Genomic DNA, 15,931 nt, shown 5'->3' with positions numbered 1-15,931 from the left:
TGACAGGGCTGATAGTGTCGGCACAAGATGCTGGCATACATAATCACAGGCGAAATCCCATTAGGGAGAATGGAGGCCATTATTATGGAAATGACCTTTGGGTGACAAGAATTCAGTGGGATAAAAGAGTGCGTAATCCTGACAACGGCGTTGTGTGAAAGACACTGTCACTTTCCTTCTCTCCTGTGCAAATTTCTGAAATTTATGGTGTTTTATGAAGGTGCAATTGTGGGGGTTTTCACTTTTTTTTTTTTTTTTTCCACTCAAGGAAGAGTGAAATTTGGCGGTGTATTGCTAATTTGACTCCCGTGTTTCTGCTGTTTGATACCACGGGTAACTGCAGGGCTAAGAAAGGTGAAGATAGAAAAGAACTTAAAGCTGCGAGTGTGTGTGTGTGTGTGCATGTGTGTGTGTGTGTGTGTTTTCCTTCTTCTTTTTTTTCCATTGTGGCACCTTCACTGAGAGAACATACTCACCTTGGAATTACTGGAGTGTCAAGCTGAATCTCTGTCTGTTTGTTTTGAGCCACGCTTTGATACTCTCACACTAAAGAGGCAGCTTCATAAATTCACATTGTGTCAAATAAATCAATACATCCCATTAACTCGGGAAGTTGTGTAGTGCAGTACTTGAGGGACCAAAGGCCCTCCGCCCCCCTCGTTTAGGCATCTCTCCAGCAAAAGGCAGTGGCGGAGGAATGTGAGGTTGGCGGTTGATCCACACAGACAGCTCCAGCAGTTGAAAGAGTTTGGCTGACTGGTCTCAGTTGGTCTTTAGTGCCGTCTCCACTGTGCTGCCACCCCGGGTCTTCGGCTGAGCAGGAAAGAAGGAATCTGCTCGGACATCTGCAGCCTTGCAAGCCTGCAGAACCAAAAACTTCTTCCCCGGTCAATCAGCGCATCTGACCTTAATGACACCATGAGTTCCAGCCGGAAATTGTCCAATAAGAAATAAAAACAGATTAACTTGATTCTCATTCACTGTTTGTTTCTTCATATATATTTATCTCTTGACTGATTACTTGCCCAAAACCCCAAGACATTTCATTTTACGGTGGTGTAAAATGAGAAAAACCAGTAAACACTGGATTTTGAAAAGCTGGAACACGCTGGTTATTAAAGCAGCTGCGTAGAAATCGACACAGTTTCCCCAGTGACTTGTTAAAAGCACTAAACTTCGCATAAACTTTATCTTCATGGCTCGTCAGGGCGTCCAGTTCCCATATATACAGTCAGATTGAGAAAGACAAATGTGCGCCGGCACCGAGGGACCGGGTTAATTCAGAGCTTCTTTTTTCGTTGGAGCCGTCTCCCAGATTGCTGGGGGCTGAATCCCCCTTGTGATCCCTGGTTTGCCAAAGCATTAAAGTGAGGCCAAACACTGGTGGACACAATCACTCTCAGCGACATGCTTCACACAAGGCTCTGCTTGTTTCGCTCTGTATTCCTCATGACAGCAGAAAGTCTAACTTAAACAACGGGCATGTGCGCTGAGATGACTGCTGACTGCTATTTATGTCCGGACTGTCTGTAGGATCTGGCAGCGACATTCATGTGATATGCACATGTGATATTACTGCAGCCAAGGAGACGGATGTTTCTGAATCTGATTCGATCAAACTCCTGCGGTCAGAAAAATTAGACATTTTAAATGTATGATATTGCTGTAACATCCATCCTTACCAAGTTTTATGCTTGCTTGCTAACGATCTGGATCAGAGATGGAAGCACCGAAATCAGCCCCGTGGACCAGTGACCAGGTGCAGACATCTCTCAGTCTGGCGACTGATGGAGGATTGAGCTAGAAGGAGTGACCCGCAGCAAGTTGCACAACAAGGAGCTTCTCCACCCACGCCGAGGTGGTGCTCTGTTGTGATGGAGAATGACCGAAGCTGAGTCAAGCTGGGAGGAGAAGTGCTAAAACTGTAATGGAAAAGCACCAGTTGTTTACAAGCAATTAATAAACATCCAACCATATGAATCCCTTCAGATCAGACACCATCGAGGAAAACAAATTCAAAGTATTGCATTCCTACATCCTGACTGCGTCAGCTACAAGCTGTTCAGTTGTGAAGGCAGAATCCAAACATATTTCCAATGAGTCTGTTCATACAAAGCTGCTCGCTGGGATCGGGCTGTGCACTCTTGGCTCATTGCAAGAAGTTCCTGAGTCCCAGTCCTTTTCTCTGTGGGGTTTGCATGTTCTCCGGGTACTTTAGGTCCATCTGACTGTCCAAAGAGATGCATGTGGAGTGAACTGGTGAATCGTTCTGCTGTTGACTGGTAACCCCTTCAGGTTCATCGCAGTACACAGTGGCCACGTTTACATGGGCCCAGAAATCCTCCGTATAATCAGATTGTAAGGTGAAGCGGATTGTAAATGTGTCATATAAACACCCGTGAAGCGGATTGTCTTTCTTATCTGATTGTACGAGGTGGTCTATGTCAGCTGATAGTCCGCTCCGTGTCTCATATACACAGCTACTGACAGCGGAGCGGATTAAACGGGGGATTATTGGTTCTGCCCTGCGTTCCCTCGTACGTAGTGACGCGATGACATGACAGGAAGCAGGGAGCCGGAAACACGAAGCAGGAAAGTCAAAAACAAGCAGAAGAACCTAAACTGGGCCAGTGCAACCATCACAAGAGGATAGACTTTTGCAGATTCACCATCATCTGTCTGAGTCTTCAGGAAGCACATTTGGTACCTGCAGAACATGCAATGTCCTCGCAAAAGCAGGACAGAAACCAGACAGCAGAGAGACTTGCTGTGAGGTGACAGTTTATGAGCCATTAGAATTTTAGCCTGGTTTTGACTCGCTAATAAAAGTGGAGAATACACCGGAACTTTGCAGCGTAGCTGCATTTATGCTTTGGGTAATGTTGAGGGTTTTGGTTGTTGTAGTTGTTGTTTTAAAGGATTTGCTGGAACCTGATGAAAAACAAACTGCACCATGCCTGAAATTGATTATAGCTGCCCAACTATCCCCAAGCAACTCAGTAACTCAGCAATCAATATGCTCTGCCGAGGGTTAGGTTTTGAATTTAACCTGGATGATTCCCCCAATTTATCACAACTGAACCCGACGAGGGGGGAAGGAAGACGCATCACAAAAGATATGGTGGAAATTTCATGGAGGGAGACGTAGCAAGCATTGCCCCGCTTAAAGATTCAGAAACAAAAAGCAAACCTCAATAACTGACACCAGACACTCCTCACGGAAGTGTTGGTGGAGAAAATTGTCAAATAAACTGGATTTAGGAAAGTTAAATATGAATTTTGCCAAAAAAAAAAAAAAAAAAAAAAAAAGAAATACATTGAAACCAACAGATCTAAAATATCTCATTCTAACGTCTGCAGAAGTTTGAGGAAATGCTGTCACACCAGCAGCATCCCTGCTGAAAGATCACATCCTCTTTTCAAATGTAGTAAAAGAAGTAATCACAAACAACTCAAGTGTTTTCTAGACCTGATTTCTGCAATAAAACTTGATATTGTGGCCAGAAAATGAGACCACAATGAGACCTTGAAAAACTAAATCGAGGTGATGAAATACTATTACTTGACCATGAAATGATTTTTTGGACATAAAATAGTGATTTGTGGACACAATTTAAAGTTTTATGTCACTAATCAGGTCTGAGGCTTCATAATGCATCGCACTGTAATTAATCGTAAAGCATAGACTTTAAGTATTTTGCTCATCTTTCAGTATGTAGATCAGCTCCCAAGAATTTACGCATGCAATGTAACCCTGATAGCAGTTTTTATCAAAATACATCACCCAATTTCTGCCGTGTTTAAAAATCAAAGACTTGAGCAAAAGTGTCCTCCAACACCTACCGTCATCAGCCCGGACCCATTACCTCACTGGTATATAACATCCATACCATTATGTGCAGTAATGTGCGTATGAGCCCCGGTTCTTTACACCATGTATGTCTACCGCCAGCTCCCTTCGCCACATCAGCCTGAGAATTTCACACTTCAGCTACCTGTTCCTGAGGGTTGCCCGGCACATGAGAAATGACAGCGAAGGTAGGCTGTCACCTTCACACTGTGTCACAGGTTCCAGCATTGTTACTTAGACGGTTCTGGAAACACAGAGAACAATAATGGCCAGATTGCAGTGATAGGTCTGAAAACGACACTTGACCTCCGGACTCCGCCAGTGCAGCAAAGACAAGCTGTTGACCCTCTGATATTTTCAGCAGCTCTCACAACCTCAGACGGGGACAGTTCAGGCCTTCTTCCTGAAATGCCCATTGAGCATTCATTTCATTAGACAGTTGGATCCAACGCAGTGGAACAGCTTGGAAGCTCACGAGGCTCAGTTTTTGTTAACATCGGTTGACACAAGTTAAAATGTGGAAACAATTTTTGCTTCTGTTTACTGCAACTGGAGGCGGTAATTACGAAAAACAATAGACAAAAATCAAACAAACTTTTATTTTTTTAATAGCATAATGTCTTTGATGCATAAAAGCTGTCAGATTTATTTCACCACAGATTTGTGAAGGTCAAGTCAAAGACATTTAGGAGACTCTTCACGTCATTAACCGTGTATGTGGTTATGATTAACAAGTTTAAGAATTAAAAAACACAAAAATTTGACGTCTTTGTCAAAGTACCTTGACCACTTTGCTTTGGTTTAGTCAGAAACTTGTGGACATTGCTTGAAAATGTCACTTAAAACACACATTTGTCTTGTTTTTAGTCATTCAGCCACCACAAACAGTCCAAGACCAAGACTTATTCTCAGAGTGTTTTTTAAATCGTTAAAGCCAGAAGAGGCTGCATTCTGTGTCATTTTCAAATTGAACCTGCAGCCTTCCAATCTTTGCAGCTTCTCAAAATTGTAAAATTCCCACAATGTTTCCTGGGGATTTGTTGATGTTTGGTGCAGTAGAGCTACACTTCTTCAATCGAAGGCCCGTTTATTTCTTCTGAGAATAACTGCACTGTCCCCTTCCACAAGCTCCACTTTACTGAAACATGGCGTTTCAAACAGCATTTTGGGTAATTAATGTACCAGACCATTTAATCAGCTTTGGATGTGTGCAACTGAGCTGTATGTGTATATATAAATATATATATGTATGTATATACTATATATATATATATATATATATATATATATATATATATATATATATATATATATATATATGTATGTATATATATGTATGTATGTATATATATATATATATATATATATATATATATAGTATGTATATACAAGATTTTTTTTTCAAGTTGTGTTAGTTAGTTGGCTGTTAATGAGGCTTGCACATTTTCCAGCAAGATATTTTGATGGCTCTTGCCACCCTGCTGTCTGGGGGTAACAGTGAAGTTTGCTTTAAATGCGGAGCGTCTGTTCCCCTTTTGAACCTCTAACACCACAACAGATGGGGAGAATATGGAGCTCGGAAGGTTTTACCTCCGAGGTGGTAACAGTGAAGCCACTCATTAACACTGAATTTACCACTTCGTTAGCGATGCAGCTTCCTGTTGAGAGCGACCAGCCCCTCGGATGTCAAATCCACTGAGCATAGGCCTTGAAATAAATCAGCCGTGGACAACATATGAGTGATTTAAAAAACATAAAAAGCCAAACATCTAACGAGCTTTAATTTATGTGTTTATTCCTATAAGTATGATCAAAAAACAGGACTCTTTTGCGTTAAATTCAGTCTTGGTTCAGCATGACGGCCCGTGTGTATGCGCAAAAGCGTATGTTTTCTTTGTGTGGGTCTGTGTTTGTGTTTTCGACAGATTGTGTGCCTGCCAATTTGTCAGGATTCAAGTAACAACAGTCTCATGCTGGGATTCGCGTTGGCACCATCACGGAGTGATAAGACGCAATATGATCTCATTGGAGGTGTACTTTGTTCCCATGGAAATTGGTCAATTTTAGCAGACGACTGAGAACTTTAGGTGGGGAAGCATGAAGGTTGTCTCCCAGAGGTACGCGCACATAATTAAGCATTCTCGCCAGGGTATTCAGGGCTAACAGCAGGGTTTGTTGTGAATAGAAGTGGTGAAAGAGGGTGTTGGAAAATCATAATGCAGCACAGAATAATGCCGTTCTCATTTTACAGAGCTGTGGGAATAGTCCAAAAACAATTTTTTTCAACAGTGCCATCCCGGCAGTGTGAATGAGAAAAAAAGGGAGTAAATTTTATTATACCTGTTGTGCACCAGTGTTGCAGTTTACATCAGAAATATGGAGTGTCTTGAATGGCACCCAAAACCGCTGCATGTTGGATGAAGCACTCTTAATGTTTTGTGTGATTCTTTCTCTCTTTCAGAGAGTCTCTCTGCTTCGTCTGATCCGAAAACAAACGCTCAGGTGCACAAAGACGTGGAATGTGCGTCTGACAGCCCAGGTCGTGCTCAGGAGCCATTACAGAGTCACACGTCCTCCCTAAAGAACAATGCTGCGGGTCTGTCCTCAGATGAACACGAAAACCCTTTAAATGGAACCCAGCCGAATCCATTTGTATACAGCAGTGTCCCCGCTGTTCCCCGCGCAGGCAATTCATTGCCTTCAGGAACACTTGTTAATGGACCTGGTTCACACCCCACCTCAGAGGTACACCGTGTCCTGAACAAAGGCGCTGTTTTATCCGACAGTGTCCCGGACGCCACATGGCACGCGGAGAAGGACACGAGCCCCGAGGTGTCGCCGCCACCCGGTGAGCTTCAATCAGACGCTTGGAAGCGCACAGCAAGGCCCGTCGCAAAAACACCGGCCACACAGCCAGGTGTCAACATGCCACTGTCTCACATGGAGGAGAAGGAGCTTAAATTGGCCCGCTCGGCGCCGTCACCTGACGGGGCCCGGCGAACGCACATTAGCCAACCTCTGACAAAACAGACAATAAAAACAAGCTCTCGGTGGGATGTGGAGTATTCAGGAAGCCCCTCGGATGATTACGATAATGCCAAGGCAAATGGAGGGGATTCGGCAAGGGGATGCGTTTTGCACCACGACAGAAGGCCGGAGACCGACGTGATGCACCAAGGAGACGACGGGCACGGCTCCAAAGGCACGGCGGACTGTCGAGAGAAGCACAACTTCAGCACCCATGCTGGAAATGTTGATTCTGGCAACAAAGATGAATCTGTGCGTATACAAGCTGATATTAAATATGCAGTTATGCCATTCAGAGACCTTTCCAGGAACATTGCTTCAGACTGTGTGTGCCGTATTTATAGCACAGCACAGGAAGGCTGTAATGAAGAAAATGACCCTGAAGATGAAAGCAATGTTAGTCCAAAAGTGGAACAGTTGGAGACGGAGCAACTCGAGCGAGATCCACTTTTCTTCTCATGCACAATATGCAATGTTAATTTCAAGGAAAAAAGGCATTTCCATAGACATATGATGTATCATTTAGGCCAGCATAATCAGGTGAACAGTGAGAAGCTTTCGCAGCCCTTTGTATGCAGGCAGTGTGGGCGTTTGTTCTGTGATAGCGGCTCCCTCGTGAGGCACATCGTTATTCACCGAGACAGGCTGGAACAACTTGTGGGGGAGATCAAATGTCTGAAAAAGGGCAAATTTGGCGGCAGGAACGCTGCGGTGGAGTGCGCGACGCGCGGATCTGCCTGCAACTGCCCGAAAATCCTGGTCCAGCGTGCCAAAGTGCAGAATAATGTGAAGCACTACTACTTCTGCCAGGAATGTAACTTCATGACTCTGACGCAGCAGACGCTGGAAGACCACCTGCTCCTCGAACACCTCGACACGCACCAGGCCCAGGCTCCAGGAGACGCTGTGAAAAATGTCACGTCTGACGGGGAAAAGGGTTTTTGTTTGAGTGGAGGCAAAGTAGAGAGACATTCGGATGAAAGTTTTGTCAGCCACAAAAAATTTGCTGGATTAAAATTCAATTTGGTTGAAGAACAGATTTGTTTCTCTCGTTTCTCCCACAAAAAGGAGGAAAAACACGTTGAAAAGTCTGCAGACAAAACCCTAAATTCTCCTAAATTCAGCCTCACCGAACCCACACTGTCGCCTTCTTCGTGGAGGATCGACCGGTATGGAAGATTACTCCTACAACCGGTAAAAAAATTAGACGTGGCAACCGATCTCACCTGTGCGGGAGAAGATGCTGAGAACAATGACCACGAGGCTTTTGGCAGCTCCAAGCGCGCACACTGTCCTACAAGTGCAGATATTTCACTGTCAGCCAGGAAGCTTAAATTAGACCAGATGCTCAGTCGAGGAAGCAAGAATGACCTGGCGATCGGAGACTTACCAGCACAAGCCAACAAAAATTACCCATCAATGAGTAGCGTGTCAACACCTTCGCATAAGGCTCCTAAAAATCTGAATGGTAAAATCTTACCTAGGCTTAGCCAGAGGCTGAAGAAACAGTGTGCAGTTAGGGAGTTGGAAAGAGGCTGTGAGGGCGGCGATAACCTCAGTGATTGTACCAGCGAAGCTACAGGCGGCTTCTTGGAAAGCAGTGAGAATGAAAGGAACCCATACACTCTGAGGTATTTCAGAAAGAGGCAGAGTTTTTCAGCCCAGTACCAAAGCCCCCACGCACTCAAGGATGAGGATGATGGAGACGAAGACTGCAGCGATGTGGAGCAGCTCACAATCAAGGAGGAGTATGAGGAAGCCGCAGCCTGTGATGAGTCCTCAGAATCCTGCGGTACGCCTCCGGGTGACGTCCTCCAAACGCCGGGGGAAGAACAGAAGCCCTGTCCGTACTGCCCCGCCAAGTTCAAATCCGGAGTGGGCCTTTCCAACCACGTGCGTGGGCACCTTCACCGGGCGGGCTTGAGCTACAACGCACGGCACGTGGTTTCACCGGAGCAGGTGGCGCTGCGAGACCATCGGCAGCGAGACCATCGGCAGCGTGTCCACAGACGCATCAGCACGGGAGAAATCAAAAAAGGTGAGCTCAGCTGTGGAAATAGAGAAGTTAAACCTGAAACCCTTTTTCACCAAGATGGAGCTTTGTTGGTGTTGAGTCCCTTTACACTGCAAAATAAACACCTGATGCTTCTGATAATAAATCATTGGTGATAAAGCTTTACAGTGTGATGCATGAGCCAGGCGTGTGTGCAGATGATGGACAGGACAGCATGGCAGACCTGCTCAGTGTGTGTGTGTGTGTGTGTGTGTGTGTGTGTGTGTCTTCACATAAGACACACAGCAGGGCCTCACATCAGTCTGACCAGAAATGGCCACGTTTGAGCTTCATCTCCATCCTTCCAACCATCCATCCATCCATCCATCCATTCATACATTCATCCAACCATCCATCTAACATCCATCCATCCATCCAACCATCCATCTAACATCCATCCATCCATCATACATCCATCCATCCATCCATCTGTCCATAATCTCTTCAGCCATCCATCCATTCAGTGCTTCTGAAACAGTCTGAGTCATCTCCTCATGTGTTGGTCAGGTCAGGTCAGGTCTTAATCCATTTCTGTTTATAGCACATTGTTCACTGCAACATGTGTGAGTGGTTTCATTACCAAAACAAACAGCAGCGCCCACTAGTGGTCCGGCATGAGAATTACAATGTTTTCAGTGTTTTTGCTGTTTTATTGTAAATGCACATCGTTGTGTAAACATGAAACAGACTTATGCACCACTGCTCATGTATTGAACTAACAGTGACAATAGCTGTTATAACTTCAAAATGTTCCCTCTGGGATTAAGTCTTTCTTTTCTATTCTATTCTATTCTATTATGTTCTATTCTATTCTATTGTATTCTATTCTGTTCTATTCTATTCTATAAAATGCACTGAATTCTGAAATAGTACATTATTGAAGTGCCAGTTCGGTGTTTCAATCTGTCATTGATTTTGATAAACTTTGTGATTCGTTGCAGCCGTGACGACAGAAAGCCAAGGAGAACACAAATGCCCCCTGTGCTGGTGTTGGTTTGAAACCAAGACCGGCCTTTCTAACCACGTGAGAGGACATCTGAAACATGTAGGCAAACGTGCTATCAGCAGCAGCACCGGCAGCAAGTCTCCACTGTGCATCCTCAACCAACTGCTGAAGGACAAAAAGGAACATCGAAATATTCTCCAGGTCCTCAACAAAAGCCACGCGGCATCACGACTTTCAGCCTCTCAGAAGCTCGGCGGTGGCTCGTTCCTGTCGCAGACAGACGTCCCAGTGAAAAGCCCACGTGGGGTTAGTGGCCCACTTCCAGCGTTGGACAGCTTTGTTCCCAAACAGGAGGAAGACGCCTTGGCAGAGTGGAAGACACTACCGGTAGACGCACAAAGAGAAAGCACTTTAGTGGAGCTGCTTAAAACAGAACAAGTACGAGTGAAGCTTGGCGCGACAAGCAACCAGCAAACCCATGTGAACAAGATGATGTGTGCAATGACCCAAAACTGCGTGGAGGAGGCCAGTGCTGACCCCAGCTGGATGCATGGTATGGAGTCTTGAATGGGGGGGGGGGTTATGTTTTCATGCACACAAAGATCCTGTTCGTCTAAGAAAACTTTCACATTTATATAATAACAATTTAAAAATGGGAACTGCTGGAATGCTGTAAACAATTTAGATAGAACATTGAGACGACCAAGTTGGATTGTTTTTTATATTGTCCCACTGCAGCTGAAACTGTATGCTCCGAGCCACATTTCATTTATGTGCTCAGCTCAGTGTGACCATCGTGACGTCTTCTTCACTGTGAATGAAAAAAGGTCATATTTGCTCCAGAAAATCAACCAAACTGCTGTCAAAGATCTAATTCTGAGACCCCGTTTGCACAGCAATGATTTCACCACATGTTGGGTGATTGTTTACATGGCAATGTTGCTCGTAGCCAGTGAAAATGCACCTTTGGTCCTGGTCCTGGTCCTGGTCCTGGTCCTGGTCCTGGTCCTGAAGATCATGGCCATAGTAAACTGTAGTTCTGCACATGCTCAGTAGAAGGACAATAAGAACAATGTTTTAAGTGTCATGACTCCCAGTCCAGATTCTCCTGACCCTGGTCCTGGTCCCAGTCCAGATTCTCCTGACCCTGGTCCTGGTCCCAGTCCAGATTCTCCTGACCCTGGTCCCAGTCTATATTCTCATGTCCTTTCATGTCGATAAAAGTGTCTTATTTTGTTAACTAAATCTTACACCTTAAATAGTCTAGCACTCGAACTTCCTGTTTCCTTTTGAGTCAGAGTCATGTGTTCACCGTAGGTTCGGCTGAATGAAGCCTACTTCTGTGTCTTTGGTTCAGACTTTGCTCCAGTTTCAATGATTGATAGAACCCAGTGACAAAAAAAAAAGCAGAAATGAAAAAAAAAAGTTTAATGTGTTCATCGTAGTGCATTTCAGTTTGAGAGGCCAATTAGAGCGTTTTGCTATATAGCTAGGGGTTCCTTTTAAAGTAAATTGGTCCCCAGTGAAAAACATCCATGTGGTTTTTTTTTTTTGTTTTTTTTTTCCGAGTAAAAATATGCATGCATCTTTTACTGGCTGAAAAAAATCCTTCAAAAGACAAATGTAAACCAAAACTCTATTAATTGTTATGAATAGAGCAGGAGCGCCTGATGGCTCTTTATATTGGAATAATAGCACGTTGTAGCAGTTGCACATGTCCTCCCCTGCTGTGTGTAACCGCCCGGTTTTACTTTTCACACACCGTAACGTGTGTGGGGAATTACCAATGACGTTAATTTAGTTGAAATGAATTTTGACAGCGATATTAAAAAATTTTTATTCACAATATTTGATTGTACAAGAATTTGAATTTATTCTACACAGCATAGAAATTTGTTTGCCTAATGTCTTATATGCCTTATATGTACCTTTAAAAAAGTCCTACTATTTGATCCTTACTTCTTTACCTTTGCACAGTATTGTACTGCCTGTGTAATCCAGCTAAACAATGGGAAAAAAGTTCATCATTTTATTTGTTTGGGGGGTGGGCGGTAAACAGGATGTCGCCAAAGTGCTTTTGAAGTTCATATTAAAAAATCATGGCATCCCCTTGATGTTGAGCTGGAAGCCTATCATCTGAGCGTGTGCACACTTTTGTTTAATGTCTGTCCAAATCAAACTTTGAGTCATGTACCAAGAACGATGCTGGTGAAGATTTGAAATCACATCAGTTGTCGTTGAGCCAGGCGGATATCTTCATCGTGTTCCTGTTGTGCCTGCCAGGTGCTTCTAATGCTGTTTGTCTTCAGCATCTGGTTGACATTTAAAGATCCCCCCTGGAATCTCTAACTGTTTTACAGTAGCTTATGCCATCAATTCAATTTGTCGTCATAGATATCATAGGTTGAAAAAAACCTATGATATCTATGACACACGTGACGCATTGTGTAGTGTTAACGTTGTCATTATTACATTAAGACACCTTTTCTGGCAGAAAAGTCTTCTCCATCAGTCATTCGGCTCATCTTTAAGCCATAAAGAGGAATTCTTTACTTTTTAATGTATTCTTCTGCTTTTCTGCCTCACCGTCACCAGTTTTCCAGATTTTTACGAACAGGCAGCGTTGCACAGCGGTGTTGCCAGTCATTGCCAGCTTTCTGTCACGGAAGGAACAAACCTGTGATTTTGTGTGTGTGTGTGTGTGTGTGTGTGTGTGTGTGTGTGTGTGTGTGTGTGTGTGTGTGTGTGTGTGTGTTTTATGAATCTTTTGTGATTCTCCTGAGGTGGTGTATTGCATGTGAAAATAGCCCCCCTGAAGACACAAAATTGTGTTAAACTTTACCAGCAACACTTTGCAAACAGGAGAGTGCAAATCAGATGCTTAGAAAGGAACCAGGTGGAAGAAGACTTTAGCGCACGCTGGGAGTAACAGTTTGTCTTGATAATAAAATTACTTCATGAGCTCCAAAACACTTGGTGGAGTGCTTCGTGCGGATCTCTACCTGGTCCTGCACCTTCGATTGTGTCTCATGAACTGTCTCCACAAATTGGAAATGCAATCACACGTTTTCTCAATGCGTTCCATTTCAGGCGGGTTGGATTCTGGGAAGGTTTGGGTTGAGTGTAGCGGCACCTCCCCCAGCTCTCCCCGGCTCAGGGCTCAGCTTCAGGCGTACGCACACAGAAAGAGGATGGCCGCTTTTCAACATCCAGGTACGCTCCGTTGAAACAAATCTTTTAAAAATGCATGCTGCCTTTGTATAAAATTAGAAATTAGTCTGTCACTCTGAATGATATCTTCATAGAAAATAACAAATCCTGCCTTTAAAGACTCTCTAGGTTTGGGATTATTCAGTAAAGCTCCAGCACAGTGATAACTTGATATGTAAAGATAAACCTGTGGTGTTTTATTTCCTAGGCTATGATTATGTGAAGAAGAAAGCAAGACCAAGGCCTGGACTAAAAGAGAAGATTTTACCTCCTCTGAATACTGAGATACACACATTCACCTGCAGGTACGGAGCGTTGTGCAGGAAACTGAGTTTTCTCTGATTAAACACAAAGTAAGAGATCGCTCTGGTGTAGGTGCCTGGAATGTGTACAGGACCAATAATTAAACAAGAAGACTGCAAGAAACAGTGATTCTAGACACTGCATGTAGGATAGTTTAATATTGTCCTCATTAGTGGAAGAACTTTCTGCCATCTAGATGCTTGACTGGACAGGACTTTGGGACGTTCTTATGTGGGTCCGATTTAACAACAAAACAAACAAAAACATTATAATAGATTCATCTTCGTTTCCAGTATCAAATCAGTTGTTCATTCAGTTACATGTAACAAAATTACATTTAATTCAAGCCAAAAGTGGGCATGAGAATGTTATACAAACTATACCTTTATTATGAATTTCACCCTCTAGTGGCTGAAGTCAGTATTACAGGAGAGCAAGGTGGCTTTTTTTGTTTTATTGTTTGTTTTTAAAGTAAACAAAAAGTCTGGATAGAACAGAAATGTGCTGGAATGTTGGTTGAAACCAGACAAGCTGGACACCACAAAGATGAAAAGCAATGGATGTAGCATTCATGAATTAACATGAAGACACCTGCAACTCTGCACTCCACACCCGCATACTAGTGGCTGCTGCTGATTGTTTTTGAATGAGACCACACACACATCGCACACACACCACTCCAAACATTAACAATGGAGAACACTGTCTCCCATGTGGACGTGCTTGTTTAAGTCCTCCCAGACCAGGATTCAATAGGACAGATTAAAGACCTCATCCAGGAAGAAATAGTTTTGGAAGATTTGTCCCTTTGTTGTGTCTCTGCAGATTTTGTGACCTGATCTTCCAGGGTCCCTCCTCAGTCCAGGAGGACTGGATCAAGCACTTACAGAGGCACCTTCTGCACAGCACCGTGCCACACTCAGGGTCCAGGATGGTGGAGGTCCTCGGCCTCCACCCGAGACAGCATGTCTGACCAGCACAGGGACGGTCTAGAGGGCTATTCAAGCACAATCTCATGCTTTCCATCTGATTTATCACAATATTTCTATCTATAGATTGTTCCTGCAAATGCTAATAGTAATGCATCACAAATAATCCAAATTACTGACTGAATAATATTATATAAGGTTATTTTTTAGCATTTACGCCAGCACAGGACTTGTCTTTTGGATATTTTAATATGCTTTGTCTTATAAACTAATGTGGAGAAGTGAGAACCCTGTAATCTATTTGCCCGTGTAAACAAATATCTAACAAGTGCCTTGTCACTACAATAAAGCCTCACCTATCAAAACATATGCATAAAAACAAGGTCAACCTCGTTCACGGCAGGTCAGTATCAAGAAAAGTGGGCGGAGCCTCACTCCGCTGTCCTGTGGAAGAACGCACTCAGCGAGTGGACGAGCCTGTGCTGGAGTCGTTGGCTTTGCGGTCCCTGTACCACATCAGAGCAGATCTCTTAATCAGAACGACGCTCGACGTGCCGTGAAGTGTCGGGACACCTCCTGTCGCCATTCGCTGTCGTCTTTAATCTTCAACCAGCAGCGTTAATTTCACAGATCTGCTTCATTGTAATTATAACCCAGCCTGATCTTCTGGTAAAGATCTGTCTGCAGACCTTCAGTACGATGTCCGTTTTCAAATTGAGATTTTTTTTTCTCAGCCGGGACAGAAGCGCCCTCTTGTGGCTGTGGCGATCGTGACAGGAACAATGTAGAAAATTAAAATACGCGGTGAAGCTGGTTGAGCTGACGTTATCGGGGTTCGTGACTCGTCACAGTGGAAACCAGGCCGAAGATCGTTCCTTTAACCTTTTGAAGGTAGTTCAACAGATCATTCAATATCGAAGCATTGGTGAATGTTGCAGACTTTTGCAAATCATGTTATTTTTTTCAACTCTTACCAAAAACTTTTGATACCTGAACACACGACTAGCACAGCTGTTTTTCAACAGTCACGCTGCAAACGAGGGTTTGCTGCTTGGAGATCGTTCTAGAGATTACGATGCATCTTTCTCTAAAAGTGGGACAGTCGTATAACACCAGCTTTGCATGATTGTTTCTTATAACAACAAAGCATTTTTTAATGATATAATTAGCTTTGTACTTCTGGTTTGCTCGTGCTTAAATTTACTCCAAATACTTCAGACTCCACCTCTCCTGAAGGGTTGTGATCCATCTCCATAACTCTCAACTTCTCACGGAATCCTGAAGGTGGCCCCGTTCACACTTTTCAGGTGAAATCGCATCGTTTTGCATGTTCGTTTCAGAAGAGTTGCAGCAGAGAAAAACACTCTGAGCATGAACAGCGGGAAAGCACGGACGCTGGTGTGGCAGCAGAGCTGTCTTCTTCGTTGGTTTTGCAGACAGACTCAACGCCACACTGCCATCCACTCTGGCTGTAATAACACCAGCTGCTCGCTGACGGCTGCACATATAAGTGAGTAAGAATGAGATGCACAGCTGCAAAAACTGAAAATTAATACGCGGCAGACAGCATTTGTTAAGAATCTGTGAAAAGTCTGTTTTTCTAACGATATTTT

General features: G+C 43.8%; 1 protein-coding gene across 1 annotated transcript; it reads left to right on the top strand.

The window, feature by feature from the left end:
* The first annotated feature begins 3,938 nt into the window (after nucleotides 1–3,938).
* Nucleotides 3,939–14,362, top strand: LOC115384657 (zinc finger protein 644-like). Its single transcript, XM_030086893.1, has 6 exons — nucleotides 3,939–4,038; nucleotides 6,312–8,915; nucleotides 9,872–10,429; nucleotides 12,967–13,089; nucleotides 13,295–13,391; nucleotides 14,215–14,362. Exons 1-6 carry the CDS (start codon nucleotides 3,939–3,941, stop codon nucleotides 14,360–14,362), a joined length of 3,630 nt encoding a protein of 1,209 aa, XP_029942753.1.
* The last annotated feature ends 1,569 nt before the right edge of the window (nucleotides 14,363–15,931 follow it).

This window comes from Salarias fasciatus, unplaced genomic scaffold (assembly GCF_902148845.1).
Source record: "Salarias fasciatus unplaced genomic scaffold, fSalaFa1.1, whole genome shotgun sequence".
NCBI lineage: Eukaryota > Metazoa > Chordata > Actinopteri > Blenniiformes > Blenniidae > Salarias > Salarias fasciatus.
Note: the sequence above shows the minus strand (reverse complement) of the source record. Positions and strands in the feature narration are given on the sequence as shown.

Coding starts and splice junctions, on each gene's coding strand:
- LOC115384657 (XM_030086893.1), top strand. CDS start 3,939: ATGTCTACCGCCAGCTCCCTTCGCCACATCAGCCTGAGAATTTCACAC. Junction 10,430..12,966: donor TGACCCCAGCTGGATGCATG/GTATGGAGTCTT, acceptor GTTCCATTTCAG/GCGGGTTGGATTCTGGGAAG. Junction 13,392..14,214: donor ATACACACATTCACCTGCAG/GTACGGAGCGTT, acceptor GTGTCTCTGCAG/ATTTTGTGACCTGATCTTCC.